This window comes from Drosophila mojavensis, unplaced genomic scaffold, assembly GCF_018153725.1.
Source record: "Drosophila mojavensis isolate 15081-1352.22 unplaced genomic scaffold, ASM1815372v1 contig_74, whole genome shotgun sequence".
Classification (NCBI taxonomy): Eukaryota; Metazoa; Arthropoda; class Insecta; order Diptera; family Drosophilidae; genus Drosophila; species Drosophila mojavensis.
The window spans coordinates 16,376,967-16,401,596 of record NW_025318899.1 but is presented as its reverse complement, the minus strand read 5'-3'; the positions used below and the strand labels follow the sequence as shown (position 1 = coordinate 16,401,596).

The 24,630-nt window shown below is 39.8% G+C and overlaps 2 protein-coding genes and 1 long non-coding RNA gene across 3 annotated transcripts; 2 read left to right on the top strand and 1 right to left on the bottom strand.

Annotated features, from left to right (window-relative positions):
• Nucleotides 1-4: 4 nt before the first annotated feature.
• On the bottom strand, nt 5-765 carry LOC6582746. Its single transcript, XM_002008401.3, has one exon. The coding sequence runs from the start codon at nt 673-675 to the stop codon at nt 178-180; it is 498 nt and encodes a 165-aa protein (XP_002008437.1). The 5' UTR covers nt 676-765; the 3' UTR covers nt 5-177.
• Nucleotides 766-3,550: 2,785 nt separating this feature from the next.
• LOC6582745 (protein Diedel) lies at nt 3,551-4,110 on the top strand. The gene has a single exon (XM_032731390.2). It carries the CDS (start codon nt 3,625-3,627, stop codon nt 4,045-4,047), a length of 423 nt encoding a protein of 140 aa, XP_032587281.1. The 5' UTR covers nt 3,551-3,624; the 3' UTR covers nt 4,048-4,110.
• A 14,534-nt stretch (nt 4,111-18,644) lies between these two features.
• Nucleotides 18,645-24,418, top strand: LOC122757553. Its single transcript, XR_006357621.1, has 3 exons — nt 18,645-18,696; nt 24,096-24,238; nt 24,330-24,418. It is a non-coding gene; the product is annotated as an uncharacterized LOC122757553 (long non-coding RNA).
• The last annotated feature ends 212 nt before the right edge of the window (nt 24,419-24,630 follow it).

The following is a 24,630-nucleotide window of genomic DNA, read 5'->3' as shown; positions in this document are numbered from 1 at the left end:
CGAATGTTTTTAAATATACTTTATTTATACAAATATTATTGTTTGTTATTTGCAAAACGCGCACCAGGTAGTCGTACTCCTCCATTAAACCCACTAAACATAGACACTAAACAAGCAATCAAAGCGAAAGAGCGAGAGAGACAGAGACAGAGGCACATACAGAGAGGCAGTCGGGCTCTAAAAATTACTGCAGTGTGACCCACTGTAGACCTCCATGAATTCACCGGATATGCAGGCACTGCCCACGCCCATATTCATGGGCTGGCAGAGGCCTGGAACCTTGCTGGTTATCTCAATGGTGCACGCGCCGTGGCCATGTCCGTGTCCGTGCGGATGCTTGTGCTGTTGTCCTGCGGGCAGCTTGACGAAGGAGGCCTTGTTGCTTACACGTGGCTTCTGGACGGGCTCGTCGGCGAACTGCAGCCAGGCTGGCGGCAGTGAGTGATGCCTGCGGGTGGAGTCGCCGTTATCCTGATCCTGGTCCACATCTAGCGGCAGCTCGACGGCTTCCACATCGACGTCGTCGTCGATTAGCGGAAAGGGTGTGTACTGCGTCTTGGCCTTGCTGTTCGCCGGATCATTAGAGGCAGCGCTCAGCAGGTGGGGCGTCAGCTCCAAGGCGTTGGCAATCAGTAGGGTTGTCGCACAGCAGAGCAGCAACTGCAGTGAGGCCATGCTAGTGTAGCTGCTTGGATGATGCCTGATCGCTAGCTCCTGAATGAGGATGTGCACTGTGGCTGCTGCTTCTCGAAGGTGTTGCGAGCCCGCGGCTGTTCCGGTTGAGAATGTTGCTTGGCAGGCACAGGACGTTGGTTTTTATAGGGCAGCTGCAGTCCGGCGATTGCGCTCGGTCAGCTAAGCCGGACAGTCAATGAACCCCGGGCGCCATCCACACAATCGAAATTGAAAAGAAGCCACTCAAGTAAGGACAGCACACACACGCACACACACACACGCACTTGCACAAATATCGTAATTAATTGTAGCCGAGCATACGCCCTGTAAGCCAGCAGGCGGAATACAATGGGGAGGACAATGGCAGCGACTCGGATACGTATTTGAGCTGCTTGTGGTGCTTCTCTCTGAGATGATGAGAAAATTGAAAATCTATTCGAATGTCTTTTCCTACACGCAGCATTCTATTTGATTTCATTTGAGGCGGGGCCACAGTCAGAATCAGAGTCAGAGTCAGAGCCACAGCCACGGGCAAAGCCATTGCCGTTTTCCTTTTGTATTTCCGGCAATTATTTTCGACGATGTGCCAATATCGCTAACGACAGCAGCCGGCGGCAGGAGACTAACGCTAACGACTTCATAAGCAGAGCCAGCCATTCGATTTCCATTCCGATTCAATTCAAACGTACCTACATATAACCTAAAATTTTAGCTGCTGTTGCTGCTGTTGCTCAGCGGAACCGACGTTGACGCCATTTTCAAAAATGGCGCCTACGTGTGCGACGTGCTTATGGCAGCTCAGACATGACAAGCAGTCCAACAAGCCGAGCCAGCCCATGTCAATAAACACTGCGTCGCGATGCCATATGGAATTATCGCCACGTAACGAGGGGCTGCGCGAATTAATCTCTCTCTTATTCAAATATTCAATTGCAAGCAAAGACAAGTTCGGATTGCTCTTCGAATGAATATTGAGGTTGCAGAGAAAACTTGTGTGAGTGGAGCGCAAACCAGAGCGAATAGCAGAGATAAAGGTTTCTATGCCCACCATCTTTATAGAAGTCATAAATGACACTAAATATAATCATAAGAATAATTACTCATTAATCACGACAATAACTTCATTAATTTGAATTACTTTAAATAAAATCACTCATATATAAGCAGAATAATAATACATTTATTAGCATCGAATCTAAAGTGAATTTAGTTTAGACCTTCTAAATTCTAAACAAGACTTGTACGTCAGTAAATTGCACCTTCAGTCTAGACTTACTTATTTATAACATTCTGTTGAGCCATTTATTTTAGATAATTTTCCGATGCTCCAAATGATTTAATCTTTTCTCCATTAATTTGTTGTTATAGATAGTCAGACTAAATGTGCGATAGTTTCTCAATTATTAATCGCAGCTGGAGCTCTGCCAATGAGCTCTGCAACGCTAGGAACTATCAGTTAGCCAGTTATTGCAGCTCCAGTCCATTGTAGTCTTTGGCAAATAATGCATATAAAGTAGGGACTATAATTCTATTTGCTTATATAATGCTTATATAATACGAGGCTCGTAGCAGCCGAAGATAACGATTTCTACTGAAACATAAGTCAATAGCGTGAGCGTTAATCAATAAGCATTTGCTTGCAGTTGCTGATAAGCCAAACTCTGTAATATAAAGTGAAGTGCGACTTCAACTGCTTATTAAAAGTGTCTCTGTGGTGTATACATGTATGTAGGTGCGTCTGCTAGATGGATACGCAAATAATCTCATGTCTGTCAAAGATAATTCAATTTGCTCAGCGTGCAGCTGATAGACCCACACAAATTCGGCTGCTGGCAAAGGTTGATGCGTTGGCAGCTCAATTTGATTAGGGCGTCGTACTTCAACATAATGGATGGCATCGTGTTGCCGCCTGCCGCCTGCCGCCTGCCGCCTCAGTGAGAGCTAAGCAGCTTAACCCTACTGCGGTACACCTAGAGTGCGTACAGTGCCAGACGAGCTAATTAAACGCCATCGCCTCAGACGTGGCCGTCATTCCATTGCCCAGCCAATTAGAGGGGCTGTCGCAGGCTGTGCAGAGCATTCGGTGCACAAATAATTCAATTAAATTGCTCACGAATGGCAGCCAGAAATTAACGACAACAGGCTGCCAAAGCGAAGCCGAGTCGAATAGTGAAAGAGAAAGGGAGATATTGGGGTGGGGTGACCGAGTTCTCAGACCAGAGAAACCGCAGATACAAACCGCGCAGCCAAGCCCCAAACTCCCAGCAAATGCCAACAATTCCAGCATATATGCCACAAAATACCAGACAACCAAACGGTTTTAAGGAGATATCTGTATATATATATATATATATATATATATATACAGTTGTATATATAAAAACCAAAAGTGATTTGAATTGACTAATTTCTATTAAATTCTATCAATTTCTATCACATAGAACCTATGCAAAATAATCTAAAAATTTAACAATAACAACTAACAATTTTCTTATTCGATGATACTATATATATAGTAGTAAGGAGGCATAAATACTCATATACATATAAATAAATTTTACCCATATATGTATATTTATATTTATTAATATGTATGTAAAAAAATACATTCATAACATATATTTATATATATTTTTGTTGTATATTATATTTAAGTAAATATATATTTCATTAAAAATTTTTAATTTTTTTTTATTTAAAAAATATATTTTTAAATATAAATTGATATTTATTTATCAACCCATATATAAATTTATATTATTTTAAATTAGAGATATTATTTATTGAATGCAGCTTAATATCTTACAACTCCATAGTTTGCTCATCAGCAGCATCAGCATGAATCAATCGTCTGTGGTATATAAGTAGCTGCTCTGCAACACATATAGCATCAGTCGTAGCTTGCCAGAGAAGAGATTAGTCGAGCTCGCGTCTCTTGTGTGCTATAAAATGCTTCAGTTCTCGTGCCTGATAGCTGTGCTCGGCGTGCTCTGGCTATTGGTGCTGCAGGCGCCGGATGCAAGTGCCGTATGCTGTGCCGAGGCAAAGGTCGTAAAGTACAAAGTGCTGAATGGACAGTGCGCCGCGATTCGTGGCCAAAGATCGGATGACGGCAACTGCGTCATCAAGATATGCGGCGATGGAAGGCCACTCCGGGGCACGTATTGCGGCCGTGGATCGTGCAACTTAGCTGGATGCGACTGCGACGGAGGCTGCCTCCCCGGAGATTGGGAGAAGTCTTTGGTGAGCGATACGGGAATTTACAGAGTGGAAATCTTAGAAATCTACTGGCAGGACTTATCGATATTCCGAATACCCTCCCAAAGTATATGGGACTTGGCCGCATCAGTAATTGGTGGGCCTAAAAAATAGTTTTAAAATATAAAATCAATCGAATTACGTAAATAAAAATTTGCTTTGCATATAAGTATATAGCTGGTTCGATTATGTGTGTATGTATATGTATTATATTATGTAAATATAAATAAAAATTCTGCAGGAATTTAAAAATATAATATTTAATAAAAATAAATTTTATAGTATTTTAATCTCACTGTGCAAAGTAAATTAAATATATGTATGTATTTTCTACATTTATTAAATGATAAATAATAATGGTCAAGTTATCCTTAAAGCTTAACCAAAAGTTCATTTTCATCTAGAAATGGACTGTGGACTGTTTGTTGTTGTTGTTCACATAGTGTAGAACAATTTGGTCTAGTTAAAGTTTAAAGTTGTTTTTCTCTTTTGTAAGTCTAGTCCAACAGCTCACCTGCTGCTTTGCTGAACTCAAAACACACAAATTGAGAAATAGCGCCTGACGAAATTGACGTCGCTTTAGCCAGAACTGCAAAGCAGTTGATGCAGTCGGGGCTTGGCTTGGGGAGGAGGTTGCATTTAATCTTTGGCACACGAAATTGTTGAAGCACGAGCAACTTTTTGGCGCCGGCAACGTTATAATTTGCATTAAAAGGCGACGCGAGTTGCCAAAGCGAAACTCGCGCGGGCAACTATTAAACTAAAGTTACGGAGCATTGGGCACAAGTTTTTCGAGCTCACATTTCGTGAGGGCGCATGCAAATGGGCGAACTGGCAGCCGGGCAGGCGAAATACCCAAATAGTCAAACGGCTTGACTATATTAAGGCTTTAATAGCCTTAGCCGCGAATCCAAGTGGCCAACAGCGCATCGAGGCAAATCAGAGAGCCAACAAGTTGCCGCATTGCGTGCCGGCCATTTTTTATGTCTGCACCATTTTGTAAAATGGCAGGCAATAAAAATGGCCGCGAGTTGAAAGCAAAACGTTTCAACAAATGTCAACCAGGCAGCAGCAGCAGGAGCAGGATCAGCAACAGGAGTTTGAGCAAGAGTAGGAGCAGCAGCAGGAGTTTGAGCAGGAGTAGGAGCAGCAGTAGGAGCGGGAGCAGTAGCAGGAGTTTGAGCAGGAGCAGGATCAGCAGCAGGAGTTGGAACAGGAGTAGGAGCATCAGTAGGAGCGGGAGCAGTAGCAGGAGTAGCAACTTGAGCAGCAGCAGCAGGAGCAGCAGGGGGAGCAGGAGCAGGAGCAGCAGCAGCAGTAGGAGCAGCTGCAGTAAGAGCAAGACCAATAGGAGCAGCTACAGCAGCAGGAGCAGGAGCAGTAGTAGAAGTAGTAGCAGTAGGATCAGCAGCAGCAGTAGGAGCAGCAGCAGTAGCAGGAGCAACATGAGCTTAGCTGCAAATTGGGCTTAGCCCACTGACCTTTGTTGAATGGAATACTAGAGATAATAAAATATATTTATGCTTATTTATGTCTATTTATACTTTCGCTAATGTGGGTGTCAAGTGGAGAGCCATCTGTCAAGCGAAGTGATGCTCAGTTGATGACGGCTTGGCAAGCATTAAAGGGCATTTCGAGCAAGCATTTAATTTGTATTTACCGACAGTGAGAGGAGAGGAAGTGCAGGTGTCAGCTGCCACACATGCATGCCACGCCTTGTCAGCCAGCTATTTAAAAATGAATGCAACTGAGTCTCGCCACTTTCGCTAAGGGCAGGCCGTGAACCGTTGAGGCATATGCAATGTCAGTGGCAATGGCAATGGCACGTTTATGGGCCCACATCCAGCTGCCGATGTTCGCTGTCTGTGCCCAAGGATCAAAGGCGCAGCAACGAAAAAAGTTTTAATACTTTCGGGCAACATAAAGTTGGCCTTGTCTTGCTTGGGCAGGGCCATCGTAATCGTAGCGCCATTGCAACTACTAACGAAATTTATATGCAGCAGACGCAGAAAATGAGTTTAACTTTCGGCTCTTGCAGTTGGCATAAATCAAGTGGATCCAGCAGGGATGCCGCTTACTTCATCATCATCATCAGCTGGAGTTCAATATTATGTAGCGCATAAAGGGATTCGCCTTCAGTTGTTGAACAAGCATTTTAAAAGCTCATAAAACTGAGAGAGACAGTGAAACAGAGATGGGAAGAGATTGAGATTGCGATTGCGTGGGTGGGAGAGAGACGCGTGTAAGCAGCAGTTAAACAGATAGGCCATTCAGCATCCATTCCATGCGTCTCCATCCATCAGCTGGCAATGAGGACAACGGCAAATAAGTGTTGGGGCTGCGCCCCGCACAAGAAATTGTGTGTTGCCCTTGGCTCATGTCAAATCAAGCAATGAAAACTTTAATGGCATCAACACATGTAAGAAGGCGGCGTCGTCTGGCCAGCAATCTCCAATGGCCTCGCCTTAAGCACCATCACAGAGCCGTCAAATTGAGTGCAAGGCCGTGTCCACAGCCTAAGCAAGCTGCTGCCTACTGTTTGCTCTCCTAAGTAAGCAAGACCTGCCCAAATATGAAGAGCATCAAATAGCTGCAGATCGTGTGCTCTGATATATGAGAGAAATATATACTAAAATTCTATATAGTTAATTCTACTATTATATGTATGTGTGAGCTAGTTAATTATACTATTTTATACATATATAATATATATTACATATAAACAAAAAATGTATGATAAGCAATAGTCAATGCTGAAAGAGTTGGTATTCAGTCCAGCTATCCCTCTACTATATTCATAGATAAATATATTTATATTCCCAGGCTGGAAATGCTTCATTATGGCGTGACCTACACTTATATATGTGTTAAGGACATCTGATGTTTAATTAGATATATTTATTTGGCTTTCAGGGCTGGCATAAATGAAACTTAATCAACGTACATTTTTTGCATGATTTAACTTGTCAACGTAAATAAATTGGCCACAATTAAAATGCGCAAATCGCAAATATTTGAATTGAATAATTTTTACATTTATTTATTCATTCATTTAATTTTTTATTCATTTATTTGCTTTACCATGTGTATGTGTGTGTGTGTGTGGCAATCAATTTGACGGCACGTGACTCTTTAACTTCGTGCAATAAATGGCGGCATGCAACCAGCTGCAACTGCAGCTATTGAGCTATTGGGAATCTCATTCATTCGATCTCTTAAAGCTGAACGGATTTATTGTTGAATTTGTTGCCTTATGACTGTCGCCTGCTGCCTGCCGCCTCCTGCCAAGTTTTGGACATGGGCTTTTTTAATTTGTTCGCCGCGCAAAGTTTTTCAATTTAAAATTTTCTCTAAGTCGGACATTTAATATACAAAATGCGGCTGCTTTGCACACCTGTTTCCCGGCTCGCCTGTTCCGGGCCATTCAATAATTAAGTTGACGCTCAGGCGGAAAACTTTTTACACCCGAGCGTCCATCACGTGGCATGCCCTAACCAACAGGGTAACAACATTTCATTTCGAAATGTGTAACATATTAAATGTTGCAATGCATAAAAGATGTCTATATACATATGTATACATACATATATACATTTGTGATTCATATAGACTATATGGGCATTTGTTTTTGCTAAGAGAAAACTCATGTAACTTTTTATTATGATTTCTTTTTATATGGTGGAGAGCAACTTCCAGTCGAGTTGCCTGGAAGAATACACTGTTATTTATTTTTAAAGTAGTTTACAGACTTTGCCCTTCCATTCTCTATGATAAAGTTTCTACATTGCCTTGTGGTTACAATTTACTAAAACAGTTTTTTATGCTTGTTCTATGCTCGCATTTTATAAGCTTTGTTTAGTTATTCAAATTGGCTTGTTTCACAAAGTTCTCAGCGGATTTCTTCCGTGCGCCAATGAGAAGTTTTAAAGTTGCAGTTCTGTAGTTGCTGCAAGCACTTAGTATTCAATAAATCAACAACTGATGTTGCTCCTGCTGCTACGCCTGCTATTCCTGCTGCTGCTGCTGCCTTTTGCAGTAATGTTAACGTTTATGTCCTTGCACTTGTTGGCATTTGTCCTTGCTCTGACCGTTGCGCGCGAATATGTATTATGCCATACAGAGTGGATTTTTTCTACATCTCAATATGTTCCCTACATGTGTTTGTCCAAGCACACGCTGAAACAATTGAAACGTGACGCGCATTGCCAATGCCGCCAATGTGGCGGATGAGCGATTTTTTGTGCGCAACGCGCATTCTTCATTTTTTCGTTCTGTCGCTTCCTTTAAAGCAGCTGGTGAAATTGTTGAACTTTGAACCCTGTACTTAATTTTTTATTAAACACAATAATCTGAGACGCTGAGAAGCTCTGCGCGCTGCGTGTCCGTTGCATGTCAACGCAATTGATTGACGAGGGTGATTTAATACAATATATATTTAAGCTGTGGAAATAGGGTAACGAAAGAATGAAATGGGTAGCGCATTTTGGCGATTCACTCTTCTCCAACAAAAAGGTCACCGTACAGAAGGAGAAAAATCTAATAAGCCAGCGATGAAACTGACCATCAATGCCAACGTAACGAGTCTGTGTCGACTCAAAGTCAACTGCGAATATGCAAACGCAGCTCAGCAAAGAGTAAAATGTGTTTAGTAGAAATGCAAAAGTAACTTAAGAAATGCCGAAGGAAACTAGAAACTAGTCAGGTTTCATTTAACCAAAAGGAAATGAAACTCTATGAAAGCTCTTTGGCTTTATTAAATAGAAAAGATTGGCCAGAGGCAGTTGCTTTGCCCCAGAGAGCTCTGGGCACAGATTAAAACGATGATGATGCAGTAGAGTCTTAAATCTAATTCATTATTAAATTATGCGAGCATCTGTCCATATGAATACCATGTGTATATCCAAAGTCAACTGAAGAAGACAAGATAATATACATTCATAAACATTAAGGGTTCTCTTTAGCAGCACTGTTTACTTTTGAACATAAAATTAAACAAAACATAAATATTAAATATTCAACAAAATTGCGCAGAGTAAAAGCCAAAATAATTCTAAAAATTATACCATCAGAGCGAGAGAGAGAGGGAGAGTTTTTCTATGCTCTAAATGGAATGGCCGTATCATAAGATAATTACGGCGCCTAAGCAAACACCGGAATCAGGCATCGTATAGCTTTAGCTTTTGCCAACCACTTCCTGCCATTTCCGACCCTTTGCCCAGTTGCCATAAAAAAAAGCCAAGACGCAGAAAGAAAGAAAAGATGAAATTGCCCCAAAGGCAACGGCAGCTTCCCTGATTTTCCCATATATTTATCTCGCTCTCCCTCTCTCGCTCTCTCGAGTCGTTCGTTCTCTCTCATGTCGCTTGTTTGTTGCCTCAATTAATTTGCGCTTTATGTTTTCTGTTTTGCCGCTCGTATGGCCAACTTTTAGGTGCCTTTCGGTTATGTCCTTGTTAAATTTACATAAAATTTCGCATTCAAGCTGCTGTAATGTGTGAAATCGTGTGGGTTTACTGAGGACGTGTCCCTAACTCTCAATGACAAGTAATATTTTAATACAACTTATGCACACCCACACACACACACACACACACACACTAATACTTCAACTTTCATGTATTTTTATGCGCTAGGACATACGCAATAAATCAGCCCAGCCCAGAGGTCTTATGGCATCTTTGATGCGAGCACTACATACAATATTTTTACTAATGAAGTCATTTCACAGTTCAATGCCGCCTGAAGCGTCGTAGATTATATTATATTTATTCCTTCATCTTTGCCGACCATACGCAGCCAGCGATCTAGCTCCGGGCGATGCCATCCTTGACGCTGCCTGCGTGTCTTATTGGCAAAACTGATTTAGTCACGTTTCCGATGGCTTCAATTTCAGCTCCTTCTCCTGCTCCTGCTGTTCTACTGCTGCTGCTGTTCCTGCTCAAGCTATTGCCTTTATCGTGATTACTTGCTGCTTGGCTAACAAGTTGCCATAGAAAATTTCTTCACTTTTAGTTTATGCTGCCACACATATGCACACACACACACACACAAATACAAACACATGTACTTGTATTGTATCAAAGCTATTTTAATTAAGCCAAGTCTCATGCACATGCCAGCACCATTGTGCCTTCGGGGCGTATGCGCAACGCAGCGTATGAAAATAATAATAATAGCAGTAGAAATAAAACAAAATGCGTGGAGCTGCAAAAAATGCTGACAACATTTGCCAATGTTAGGTAAAAGGGTTTTTTACCCCTACACCTATTTATAGGAAAAATCGTGCCCTCTGGATGCCGCAGTGGTAATTTCTCTACCCACACCCACACATATTTGCATATGTGTGTGCGCAGAGAAACTCTGACATAATATTTGTTGCCCCGCGAAGACGCACGATGGTCCACCGTAGCATGCAGCAGTTTTATGGAACATAAATGTCATAATGTCATGCGGTATTTCACATATTTCTCTTCTTTTTTTCTGTTTTTTGCTGTCTCAATAGCAACTCACACAGAGTCATTTTTATACCCTGAACCCATTGCAAATGGGGAATCAGGGTACAATGGTTTTGTGAAAAGTATGTAACAGGCAGAAGGAATCATCGCAGACCCTATATGGTAGGTATATATGTTCATGATCAGGACGACGAGCTGAGTCGATATAGCCCTGTCCGTCTTTCCGTCCGTATGAGCGCCTAGATTTCAGACGTTATAATAGCTAGAGACTTAAAATTTGGTATGCATACTCGTGTATACCTTGAGAGGTCACAAGCACCTCATTGACCTCATTGCCTTCTCAAGGTCATTGCCCTCTCAAGATCATTGCCCTCTCAAGGTCATTGCCCTCTCAAGATCATTGCCCTCTCAAGGTCGTTGCCCTCTCAAGGTCATTGCCCTCTCAAGGTCATTGCCCTCTCAAGGTCATTGCCCTCTCAAGGTCATTGCCTTCTCAAGGTCATTGCCCTCTCAAGGTCATTGCCCTCTCAAGGTCATTGCCCTCTCAAGGTCATTGCCGTCTCAAGGTCATTGCCCTCTCAAGGTCATTGCCTTCTAAAGGTCATTGCCCTCTCAAGGTCATTGCCGTCTCAAGGTCATTGCCCTCTCAAGGTCATTGCCCTCTCAAGGTCATTGCCCTCTCAAGGTCATTGCCTTCTCAAGGTCATTGTCCTCTCAAGGTCATTGCCGCCTCAAGGTCATTGCCTTCTCAAGGTCATTGCCTTCTCGAGGTCATTGCCTTCTCAAGGTCATTGTCCTCTCAAGGTCATTGCCTTCTCAAGGTCATTGTCCTCTCAAGGTCATTGTCCTCTCAAGGTCATTGCCCTCTCAAGATCATTGCCGTCTCAAGGTCATTGCCCTCTGAAGATCATTGCCCTCTCAAGGTCATTGCCCTCTGAAGGTCATTGCCCTCTCAAGGTCATTGTCCTCTCCTCAAGGTCATGGCCTTCTCAAGGTCATTGACTCCTCAAGGTCACTGCAAAGAAGTGCAGAATGATTCGAATATCAGCTTGGAGGATTCAGGGTATCTTCTAGTCGAGCAGTCTCGACTAGAACCTTCATACCTTACATGAGACTATCACGATAGTAAGTTGAAAGCAGGCATTGATATGACAGCAAAAAAAAAAACAACTATTCTATTGAAAATTTGATTTAATATGTGTGCATTGACGACAATGTTTCTATTTGTTTATACAAGTATATTAGTTAATTTTATATAAACATTGTTATCAGAAAATAAAATGAGTAGTCTATGACTGCCTACCATAACATAACATATTATGCATTATGTCAATATATATTATATGCCTAAACAAAACAAAGAATATGCAAAAATGCTGTTCGATATTTATCATATTATTTAGTGGGTATAACATTTGTGCTTTTTAATATTAATTAATTATAAATATTTATGAGATACTAAAATAGTTTGACTGTTTCATATAGTCTTAAAATTTGCTTTTATTTTCTTCAGCAGCACTCATAGCTTCTTTTTGCTCTATGATCAACCTTTTCAGGAAGCTAAAGTCTAAGGAAAGAGTAATAAATTTCCTTTCATACTTTCTAGAGCATTATTAAGTCGTTCATATTTCATATTTGCTCTTGTTATTTGTTTGGCTTCGGGCTGTGCGCTTGCGAATTTTAAATGCTGTTGCATACTTTCCTGCGCGGCTATAAAACAACAGAGCACACACGCCTGTGTGAGTCTGTGGGCGTATGCGTATGTGTGTGGAGGAGACTTGGAATTCATTTCAGTTAGCCACTGCAATTGTTGTTTTAGTTCGCCTAGCGAAATATTAATTAATTTTCCATTATTAACAGGCAGCCTTTGCTGAACGATTCAAAAGTTGGATCCGCTCGCAGCAGCTGTTGCGGCTCCTGCTGCTGCTGTTGCTCCTGCTGCTGCTGCGGATGCTGGCAAGCCATATTTCAATAAACTTTGTTGCTTCGCAACTTTAATGAACTCAACTGCAAAAGCAGCGAGTGCAGCGGCCGCATGAAAATCGAAACCTAATCAAGCAAATTGGCCATAAAAATAAATCGCATTAGCTGGGCCCAGGCTCGCACACCTCTAAGCCTTTAAGTTGCCAACTCATGTGTGTGCCAAAGACCTTGTGTGTATGAGTGTGTATAGGTGTGTATATGTGTCTGTGGATTTCTGTTTATGGGCAACCATAGGATGCAAGCAGCTGGACGCCGCTAATACAGCGTCTGCCTCTTTCTATCCCACGCTCTTTCGATGCTTTCACTGACTGCACAGTGGTTTAAATTGCGAAAACTCAATTGCTGTTCAAGTTCTTTTAATGAACTCTTAAATTAGTTTTCTCTCTGTTACAATAATGGAGCCAAAATTCCATTTAATATTAGATTATTTACATACTTTCGTGCAATGCACTATTTGCATAGTTTGGTACCACTGTGAAGTGCTGTCTAGTGGCAAATAGCATTTAAGTTTGTTTGTTTAGTTTGCTGTGTAACCAGGCGGCTGACAGGGGCGGCTAACATGAGCAAGGGCGTGGCTGGTATGTGTGCGTGTGTGTGCTCATAGTAAGGGGCGCTGAAGTGCATATCAAAGCGAACTAATGAATAAATTCATTGAATCCATAGCCAGTTCAAAGTTTGCACAGCATTCGAATTGTACGCATTCGAGCTTGTCTTATGTTTTCAGCTAAGCAACGAGCGAGATTTGAGTTTGAATTCCATTTGCAAGCGCTTGAAACATTTCACGTATCTCGACAGACAATCAAGGCAAACAGGCAAACAGATCTAATCGAACTGAAACATTTGCTGCCGAGGGGTCTCTCTCTAAAATTTATGCGACCCTTTGGCTTATTTATGGGCATTACTCGGGCAGAACATTAAAGTGTTTTTTTAAACCAGTTGCCAGATGCCAGCAGCCAGCTGCCTTCCGAATGCCTGAATGAGCTGCTAATTTGAGAACTGGCTATTAGGCAAGGCCAAATAGCATACATACATCCATAGAGGGCGGGAAGCGCTTGTTTAATTTGCCTGGTAAACATCGCACCTGTGGCTCTCATTAAAGCAGGTAGCACACGTTGATGGGGAAGTTTTTGGCTGCTGGCTGATGGCTGTTGGATGCTTTGAATTTGCCAATTAATCAAGGCAGACAGCTCAATTAAAATTGTATGCAGGGCATTGGCTTGAAAGCGCTGCCAATTCTTAACTCCATCAAATTTTAATTTACTTCAAGTGCCCAGCCAGATATGAAATGGATAGCCAAGCAAGGGAAGCGCCAGCTTAAATATGTTCAAGACTTTTTGGCAGCTATTACGGTGAAAGCCAAGTTTAATGAGCATCAAACTCAATCAATTATTTAATTGAATTTTTAAGTATGATCTTAGCAATCAAAATATTTACGAGCATAGATATTTTAAGGTTTGATGAATGAAACTAAATAAATACTTATGAAATAAAGTTTATTAAGAAAATGATTCATGGATTTTGCACAGACAGGCATTTTCTAATAAAACTTACATAAACTATAAATAATAATTGGAAGAAGCGATATAAACTTGAATAGCTATATTTTCAATCTCTTGAGTGGCATAAGTGTTACAGCAATTGACAGCTTAAAATATTTCAATCAAATTTAAAGTGTTTTGTAGGAGCACTTGAATATTTAAGCAAGAGCTCTTTGATGATATCATAGAGTTGATCTAATAGGAGTTGCGATTCGGAGAAAAGGTTCTTTGATATCATGAAATTAAAGGCTAAAGGATTTCAAATTCAGCCATCATGAAACTGTTTCGATATTAGCTTTTATTCAATGTGCAGGGGGAGAAATTTATTCAAAAATATTGTTTTTTTTTTTGTTTCTGCGTCTACAGTACGTCAAGTTGGCCAGTTTATGAAGCATTATTTAAATTAACAAATTTCTAAATATGTACTTAAAATTTATTTATTTATTTATTTATTTATTTTTATTTTTTTTTTTTATTACCAATTAATTCCTATAAATTTATTTATATAGTATTTATTCTTTATTTTATTTAGACCAACTAATTTATGTATTCATTTATAATTGATTTTATTTACTTTAACTAATTTACATATTTACATTTATTTTTATTTTATAAATTATTTTATTTAAACTAACCAATTTCTATATATAATAAATATATATAATTTATTTTATGTACTTTAACTGATTTACATATATGTTTATTTGTAATATATTTTATTTTAGACCAACTTTTTTATATATTTTATATATTTTATCTTTAATTTTTACTTATTCAATGCTTAAATATTAATGTTCATATTTTTAAGACCTTTGATCTTTTATTCAAAAACTTTCGCCTTTAGCTATATAAGTATACTTAGGCTATATATGTATATACAACCACTCAGTCATTATTATAAAATATATAATGACCATAATCATTGCTGTTGGGCTTTTGCCACACTTTATTTCATGCATTCAATATTCACATGGAGAGCTCAACTGTTTATCAGTTGAAATGGGGCATTTTCTGTGCCGTTGACGTCGCGCAGACAACGACACATTCCGCTCAGTTGTTTGTCTGGCTCCATGTGGGCCACATTGGAAATGTGTTTAAATTGTGCTTAAAATGCGCATTGCGTGTTGGCAGACACAGAACATGGCCCAGTTAACTGATGGCCCGCTTCATTGGTATGTGTGTGTGTGTGTGCAAGGCCCAGGTCGGTGCCTGAGTCTGTTTCTGTTTCAGTGTCTGTGAGGGCCTTTGGGACGGAAATCACTTGGAACTGCTGATGTGGCAGCGGCACCTGAGTACGTGGCCAAACAATGGCGGAGATGCTGCATATGCTGCAAGCGGATACGTGAAAATTTACAAAAGGCAAACTGCCAGATGATTGTTTGGCAAATGCAAAGATTTATCAGGGGGTGGTAGGTGTGGGGTAAATTAAGTTTCAGCATGCGTGCAAGCGGCTTATACTTGATATCAGTTGGAGTGTAGCTCTCAGCGTTTTCAATTTGCGAATCAATTTTCCATTTTTTTTTCTCCATATTTTTGCATTTGCAGTCAGACGCCGTTTAATTGATTCTGCCCTGCGGCAACTGTATAATTATATGACAGCATAAATTGATTTGACAGCCGACGGACGCATTGAGAGATGCGTACTGCTGACAGCTGTCAGGCCTGCCAAAGAGACAGAAAAAAAAATGGAAAATGCGAATATTGATATGCACACGCGACGTATGCGTGATTTGAATGTCTGCCCGGGCGTTGACGTTGCCTAGGCATCACTTCATTTCGGCACGCATTTATTATGCTCAGCGCACAGGACCCATTTCGAGTCCTGCTGACGGCCGTCATTAATATATGTGTGTGTCTTTGCCTGGCATTCAATTCTCCTTTCAAATTTGGCAGAGAATTTTTCTGAAAAACTTTATTCACACTTTAATGCGAGCGCTGGGATTTTTCGCAATCATTTAAAGCTTTAAATTCATCAGCTTAAGAGCTGCTTGCAGCATAATCCCTCTGCGTAATAAATCTTCCAAATTGGAATAACAATTACCACAAAGGCAAAGGCAGCCAGTCGAGCGTCTTGCTGCAACTTGAGTGCACTTGTCTCTGGGCAGCTCGAACATGTTGCAATGGTGAATGCCTAGACACAGCTGCTGAATATGCTGATGGCTTTGTCAACTTGCAAGGAATGAATAGAAAATATGCATTTACAAAAAAAAAAAAAAAAAAAAAAAAAGGAAAGGGAAAATATTCATACTGAATATCTGGCATAGCTGAATACTTAAAGTGCCACAACAGCTTGAGACAACAATTGAAATGCCGTTGAAACTGTGTTATTGATAAGCATTTGCTGGTTTGCCATCTCTTGAACAGTCAACAGGAGTTGGCTCAGCGTCCGGACTGGGCCTTTTGCTAATGGTTCTCCGGGACTGCTGCTACTGTGTGTGGTCAGCAAATCCCGCTGACAATGGCTGGCAATTGCGTTTGGAGCAGAGAATACCAACTAAAAGGGAGCGAATGGAAGAAGGGGAGTGGGGGAAAGAGGTGCAGAAGCCATTGCCATTGGTGCTATTGCAAATTGTGCTAACGCTTATTGCGCCAGAGGTGGTCAATAGCTGGACAAAAATGGTCGGTACTGGACCAATGCGTAGTAGTAGACTCTACTCATATTTGCACCACGAACACCAATTTACGTGATTGTGTGTGTGTGTGTGTGTCTGTGTATGCATTCTGTGGGCAGAGCATTTGGCTAGCATGTGTTTGGGTTTGCGATCAGCTCAGCTCTGCTGCCATTGTGCTTGTCAAACAAATGGAATTTCTAACAATTTGCCAAGAACACGGCAACCAGATGCTGTCAGATTAAAGGACATGCCTGTACATGGACACGTTAGGCCAGAAGCAGGAAAGATTAATTTATATGCCAGAGCAAACATAAAGATAGAAACTTGCAACTGGCATGAGTTTTATCTCAGATTAAGTTTGACCTTCTTTTTGGTTCGAGTGGAGCTCGAATTCAATTGTTGATTATGGTTTGATAGATAAATATTTCTCTTATTTCTCTGAATTTTTTTTAATACATTTGAATTTTATTCTATTCATTTCATATGATAAACGTTGGAAAAAATAATGAATATAAATATATATTTTTAAAATTATTAAATTATATTTATATATTTTTATACTTATATACATATTCTTATTTATAATTATATATGTATATATGTATTTGTATTTTAATATATTTTCATATTTATATATTTGTATATTTACATTGTTATTTACATTTATATTTATTTGCATAAGAAGGTAATATATATTTAAAATTATTTTTTAGTCTCTGTGTAAATTCTTAGAATTTCTTTTTATTTCACTTTTTACCAATGTTGTTCAATGACTTTTTAAGCAGCTCTTACCTCATCCACACACACACACACACAAACGCACACATACTCAAACAATAAATACCTACAGATGTAACTCTCACACATACATATATAATCCATTATAAAACTGTTTACATAGGGTTTCTTTAAATTGGTTTATTGTTGGGAATGTGATTGTGTGGGCATCCTGCGCCACGACTCCTGCTCGCCTGCTGTTCTCCTGCTGTGCGACTGGTGCTGGTTGGTAAGACCCTTACATCGTCGAGCGCTGCATGTGGTCTAAGCTGCCATTAATAATGCAATTGCCAGCATGGCCGATAAATTGCTGTGGCTTGACAATTTGCTGCTCGCACCGCAATCCAATAAAACAAACAAAAATTGCAGGGATTAAACCCAGAAAAAAACCAGAAAAATCATTTGATTTTTTTATTTTTGCCAATAATATATGAAACATGACTATTATTGGCTTTACACTAGTTTTGCAAATTGAAATTAAGTTAATTAGCTACAGCACGTGCCACGTTTCCATTTAAATCCGAGATGCGCATCATGATAAGCACATTATGCTGTTGCTGTCAATGATTATTATTATGGAGTGTGAGTGGATGGGAGTACGTGCTCATGCGAAATAATTATCCAAAAGTCAAAGTGCCTGATTCCATTGAATTTCATAGATATCCTCATATACATACATGAGTGTGTGTGTGGGCGTGGCGGTTATTTGTGTGCACAACATGTCGTATGAGCAATAAAAATGACACACAATAATTGTGCGTTATCATTGGGCATCATCTGCGCGTCTGCCTTTCTGTGTGGGCGTGCGCTAATTGAATTTTCGATGAATGATGAATGATGTTTCATTAGGAGCCGATTGAAATCATCATTATAAACAATTATACGGCCATGTTCTCAATTACGTATTCACATTCATTTCATTTCCGATTGAAATAATTCAATTGATGATGTTTTTTATAATAATTGAATATTTTATTATCCCTATTTGAAATGGTTTTCTGCAAATGTGTGTAATAGGCAGCACAAAGGCGTGGCAGCATTTATAATTTATTTATATTTGTTATCAGAATATTTAGAATACTCTCCCTCTCTCTCTCTCTCTGACCATCTGTCTGATCGAACAAGTAACATCGCAGTTAGTCAAGTCGTCATTTATATTAAGAGAGAATTCGATTAGAAGCAGCAGGTATTGCTCCCATTTGCCGCTCAATAATCGACACGAAGAACTAACTCTGATCAAGGTTCGAGTTGGAAAGAGTTGCGCCCGAACAAGTTGGTCTCTGCATTTCGAGAGAGCTTCCCCCTATATAAAGGCAGGCCTGGTGCTGTAGTTCTTCAGTTGTTTTCTTGGGCTGTTGGTGGTCGGTCGTGCAGAGCTCCTCTTCTTCTTCGGATTTGGTATGTTTTTAAGCAAGTAGTTGGTATATTTAGTATTATATGAGGTATTTTAAGTATATTAAGCCAAATTGTAGTCAATATAATTATTTATGATCTGTTTTATAAATTGTTATATTAATAATTGTAGTATTAAGCTAATGATCATTCTGTTAATGATCCTTATAGTTGGCCTATTATTTATATGTATTATTTAATAATAGGTATATGTAAGAGTATATGGGTAATACATTTTAGAGTTGGATTTGCTCTCCCTGGAATGGTTGAAATGGCTCTCCCTGGATATATTCTCCCTTGATCTATTTTCCCTTGATTTATTCTCCCTGTAATCATTCTCTTTGACTCATTCTGCCATGGCTCATTCTGCCAAGGCTCCTTCTTCTAAGACTTGTTCTCCCTGGACTCATTCTTTCTCCCAGGGCTCGTGCTTCGAAGGCACGCTCTCAATGGACTCATTTTGCATACACTCATTCTGCCTGGAGTCATTCAGAATAACCTCATTCTCCCTAGAGTCACTCTCTCAGGGCTCGTTCGTCGGCTTCTGCAACTGAGCAGAGAAAGAGGGCAAAATTAAATATAAACTCTAAGCCGTTTGGTCGCTCTATTATTATCCATCTCAAATAATATTCACACATATTCATATATTTATATTCACATATATTCATTTAATGCTCAACTGCTATTCTTGAACTGAGATTAAGGGTATTTTTACGTCGCGCGCTCCGCAATTCCTTCACTCTCACACGTTAATTTATTTAAGCTGTCAAATTCGAATTAAATTATCACTTGCCAAGTAAATTGGCTCAGCTCTGAGATGTATTAAGCTCTCCATTTCCTCAAAACTGAAAGTCTTCGTGGCACAAGTTGCGCCACAAGCTCAACGCCAGAGTCAGGTCCAACTTTAACCTAATTATGCACCCTCCAGCCCACATTCTAGACAAGATGAACTAATGTTGCTGATTACGATTGTAGTCGGAGCTGTGCTGTGCTGTGCTGTGCTGTGGTGCGCAGTGCGCAGTGGAGTGAAGTGGAGTGGAGTATGCTAAGCATTTAACAAATTGAAATTTATAAAACCTTGAACGACAAGCCAAGCCAAGCCAAGCCAAGCTAATGCAATGCCCAACAAGATTTGCTCAAGTCAATGGCTTCAATTTGCTTTTATAGCCACGCGAATGCGAACGGGGCGGGCGGTAAGGGCTGCCAACTATTTATCATAGCGAGTAGAACAACGGGCACTGTGGCGGTGCGGGTCGGGGCGAGGCGAGGAGTTGGCGTTGATTCCCTTAACTTGTTTGCAGCATCATTTGCAAAATGTAATTGTCGCAATTATCGTAAATTTGCGAGCTGAATTGTTGGCGCATTTAAGTAAATTTCAGTTTCTTTGTTTCACACTTTTGCGTGGCACTATTTCAGCATTAGGCAAACTTTTGTTAGGCGAAATCAAAACACAAAAATTGTCCAACAAGCCGGGCGCCAAAGGATCCCAGCCAAAGGACCCACAAGAGCCTGTTGCACGCAGCGAAAGCTTTCGCTCTTAAGCGCCAACCAAAGCGCGCTCTCTTAGCCAAAATAAGAGAGAGCACGTTTTCGGCCAATTTATTGTTGTTGAGAATCTCGAATTTGGCTTTTGCTATTATGCTAAGTGCGCTGGCTGTACTTTGATGCTGCTAATGGAGACTGAGACTGGGATTGGGATTGGGATTGGGATTGGAACAGGGATTGGGATTGGGATTGGGGTTGACAGCTAACATGAGGGCAACGCCTTGGCTGTTTATGCTAAACAAAAGCACATTAAGGGCCCTTTCTATATATAAGCTGATGTAAAGGTTATTAGGACAACAGACTGAGCGGCATTGGATTTCGAGCCGAAAGAGTAACCAACGGCACAGCAGGTAATATTAACTGGGTAATACAAACTTGCAGTTTTCGTAATGGAATTAGAAACGGGTACTATGCACAAAAAAAAACAGGAAAAAGAAGAAGAAGAAGAATATAATATGCACACTCTGCGAAGAGGCTGCCAGACAGCTGGTCGTGTTAAGCTGATGGAAAAATATATACAAATTGGATTGGCCTTAATTGCATTAGCTTGTCAGCTAGTTGGGTATTCATGGCAGCTGCCTGGCTAACGGAATATTTGTTCGGCTAAAGTGCTGACTTGCCTATGAACCGTGGGCCTGTTGGAAGAACAAAATGGAATTTGTACAATTAATTCTCTTCTGTTTTTTTAGGTACCATTAAAAAATATATACAAAAAATACTCGACAAATGTTTAACTAACTAAATTGCATTTAATACTAGAATTTCAGACTCATGTAAAATGCATTTGAGTGCCAGATGAAAAGTATTTTATGGCGATAAGGAGCGCAGCAGATTTCCCAAAAGGCATTCAGGAGCAGATTCGCATGAGAATCTATTTCTATTTGGGTTTTTATTACGACGCAAAGGCTTTGCCGCAGGGAATAGAGGCTCACACAATAATAGAGATTAAAAAGACTTATTTTGTTGCAACAAAATACCTTGTAAGAATACAATGGAACTGATTGTAAAGGCAAATCCTTATCCATTAGCCTTTATTTAAATAAGTCCTTGCCTTGAGCTGTGTTTCGCAGAACTGAATCGCGATGTACTTAAGCCAGGGTATTCGGAATGTAAAGCAAGCAAATAAATTTCATTGAGCTAAACTTTGATATCAGCTGATTTTATATAAACTATTTTATATATGTTACATATGGTGCATCACAGTTTGCATGCCCAACCGATATGCAGAGTATTTTTCAGTTGAGTTCATAAACGTCTTTTAACTGTCTCTTGCGAAATGTGAGCTTGCAATCACAGCAGCAGCTGGGAGGAGCAGGCAGAAGCAGGTAGGAGCAGGAGCCGGAGTCGAGTGACGCAACCAACCGCCCGGGGGATTGACATGTGCGGTAAATTCATCACACGCCCCTTAAGACCAAGCCCCCAAAAATGTGTCAACATGGCGGTGTGTCAAAATGCCTCGTTGTTAACCTGCTCGTCGTCGTTGCAGCTGAAAGCCGAAGCAGGAGCCAGCTACAGAGCTACAGAGCTACGGAGCTGAGGCTGATGCTGAAGCTGAAGCTGGGCTGTCAGTTTGCCTCACTGGCAGCTACACGTAACGAAATTTTAAATATGCAAGTATATAATTTCGGGGAGTACGGAACGCTGACAATCTATTAACACGTGATGACACCTGCAGCAGAGCTTGCTAGAGACAGGACGAAAGAAGAATGAAGACAGTGCAGCGAGGAGAGAGCGGGTGGCATTGACAACTAAATGTCAATTTATTTTACATCACACAAGAGTCAACGCATCAAAGAGCAAGGCAAGGATAGTGAAAGAGGGAGAAGCAGAGACAATGAGAAAAAGACATAGAGAGAGAGAGAGAGATAGAGAGAGAGAGATGGATATATGAAGAGAACTTTGGACAAGTTTTGACTTTCAGTTTTGCAAATGAGGTGCTGGAGACATGTGCAAAGTTTGCGATAAGGCACACACACAGACACACACACACACACATGGGCAACAGTGATGGCAAGGTGTTGAAGTATTTATAAGACTTGTCTAGGTGTGCGTGGGTGTCTGTCTGTGTGTTGTTTACAAGTTAACTGATTTATGTTTCGTGATTTTGGTTAGAAAGTTTGCATTTAACACATTTAGGTGACATGACAGAGCAGAACACAGGCTAAACGTGTCAGGCTGGCTATGAGCCTGTTTATACAGGTGTATTGTGCAGGTAAATGTAAAGCCAAATGTTGTATTTAAGTTAGGCGCAAATTTTGTTGGAAGGGTTTCCTAAGAGATTATGTAATGAAAAGATGGAGCTTAAGGTACTAAAATTAAAACTAGATATTATTATTAGGCACATTAAATTATTGTTAAATTTGTATATATACATTTATTTATCATTTATCATAGCCACCAGATTATGTCAGTTTAATATACTTACTGCATTAAAGTCCTCACCACAGCTCCGTAACTCATACGCCCCATTTGCCCAGGCGCCAATAGAAAAGTCATTTGACAAAAAAGAATGAAATAAATAGAAAAAATACATAAAAAATAAAAAGCGTTTACTTGCATTCGCTTCTTATTCATGGCTTCATTTAAATGGAAATTATTAGTGTCATTTGTAGCCATCGTCCCAGGCCCCAGGCAAAAAAGCAAAGAAAAAAGTGAAATTCTCATAAAATGGCCTCAAGGCAGATGGGGTCCGAGGGGGCGCAAGAGGCAGACGGCTGGAAACGATGTCAGGCACGGCGCATATGACCTTGGTTAAGATTCTTTTCGTACGGCTTCGTCCTGGGGCCCGTTGTCCTTTGGCTTTTTGCGGCGAGGGCCAACCATAATGTTTACATAATTTACTTGCGTTTTGCGTTTAAAGGTTTGAAATGACTTTTTAATTTGGCTTTTCCGTCTTGAGTTACGCGACCAGCCAACAACAACAACAACAACCACGACAACAACAACAGCAGTTACAACAAAGAGACATACAACTCGAATAAATATGCAAATTTCAGCGAATTTTATTGAAAATGTTCTGCAGAGCGGAAGTGGCAGACAATCGGTAGCGCCACGGCTGAGCTGAACTGAGCTGAGCAGGTGGGCAGGTGAGCTCGTGCCATATGCGTCAAGCTTTTGTTGCCTGCCTTCGACACTTCTACTAATGCGCAGACAATTGATATCCATTTCCCATGCAATTCGCCAATGAACATAAGAAAGGCACACAAAAATTAATTTTTTTGCAGACCTGAAATTTATTTATAGAATTATTTACATATTTGGATATAATACTAATTTAATGCATAACATATAAAGTTATATATAAATTTCTTCATTTGTTGTAATGTGAAGATATCTGGCTGTGCTATTTTAGTTTGATAATTTATATAAACGCTTTGATTTTTTTTGATTTTTTTAAATACAATTTTATTTTAATTTTATTCATAAATTTAAAATCTGAATTTTGAAAATTGGAATTTTTAAAAATATTGTTATTATTATAATTTATTAATATTTTTCAATTACTTAGAATGGCTGAAATATTTTTATTTTTATTATTATTTTTTTTTAAGTAAAATGCACTACAATTTTATATTTTTAAATTTATTAAAATAATTTATTCATTATAATTAAATTTTTATTAATTTTATAGTTTTTATTTATTGTAATATAATTTTTTGCAACCATACATTTTTTCTTAAAATTCATTAAAATAGTTTTTTTTTTTTCTTATATTATTAAAATAAAATATATTTAATACTTTTAACACATAAATTACTTCATTAAATTTTCATAAAATAGCTATACAATCTCCAATTCATACCTTAAAGTTTATTCAGCTTTAACTCTTTCTTAACTCTATCTTAAATTTCTTTTTGCAGATTTTCAATTGCGGAACGTCCTTTGAGTGCTTCACACATTTCTCGCTTGCCCATTGATTACCATACTGGGCTCTTTTACCGAACAAAGGAAACGTGCACAAAGGAATTGCAGCACACATTGAGGACCGTGTGCAAAGCTGATTGTACGTATATAAAATAACATATATATATATATACTTAAAAAAAAGTTAATTATGCATTTTTACTCTTACCTGGAATACCTTCGCTTGCCAGTTGCAGATAAAAGCCAAAAGTTTCACAGTGAAAGTTGTCGCAAACTTCAATGGAAGACACAACTCAGCCGGCAGCAGAGAGACGCACACATACAAAGAGAGTGAGCGAGATAGATAGAGAGAGGGCATACGTGAGTAGTTGCTATTTATATTGCTTGTTTGCATTGGGGGTGTGTGTGGGTGCAGTCAGTCAGCTGGCAGGCCAAACAATGATAAACCTTCGAATGTCCTGCTTGTGAAAAACTGTCAGCATCAGCACAGATAGCCGGCATGCAGGCGCTCTCGACTGGGGCTCATTTGTA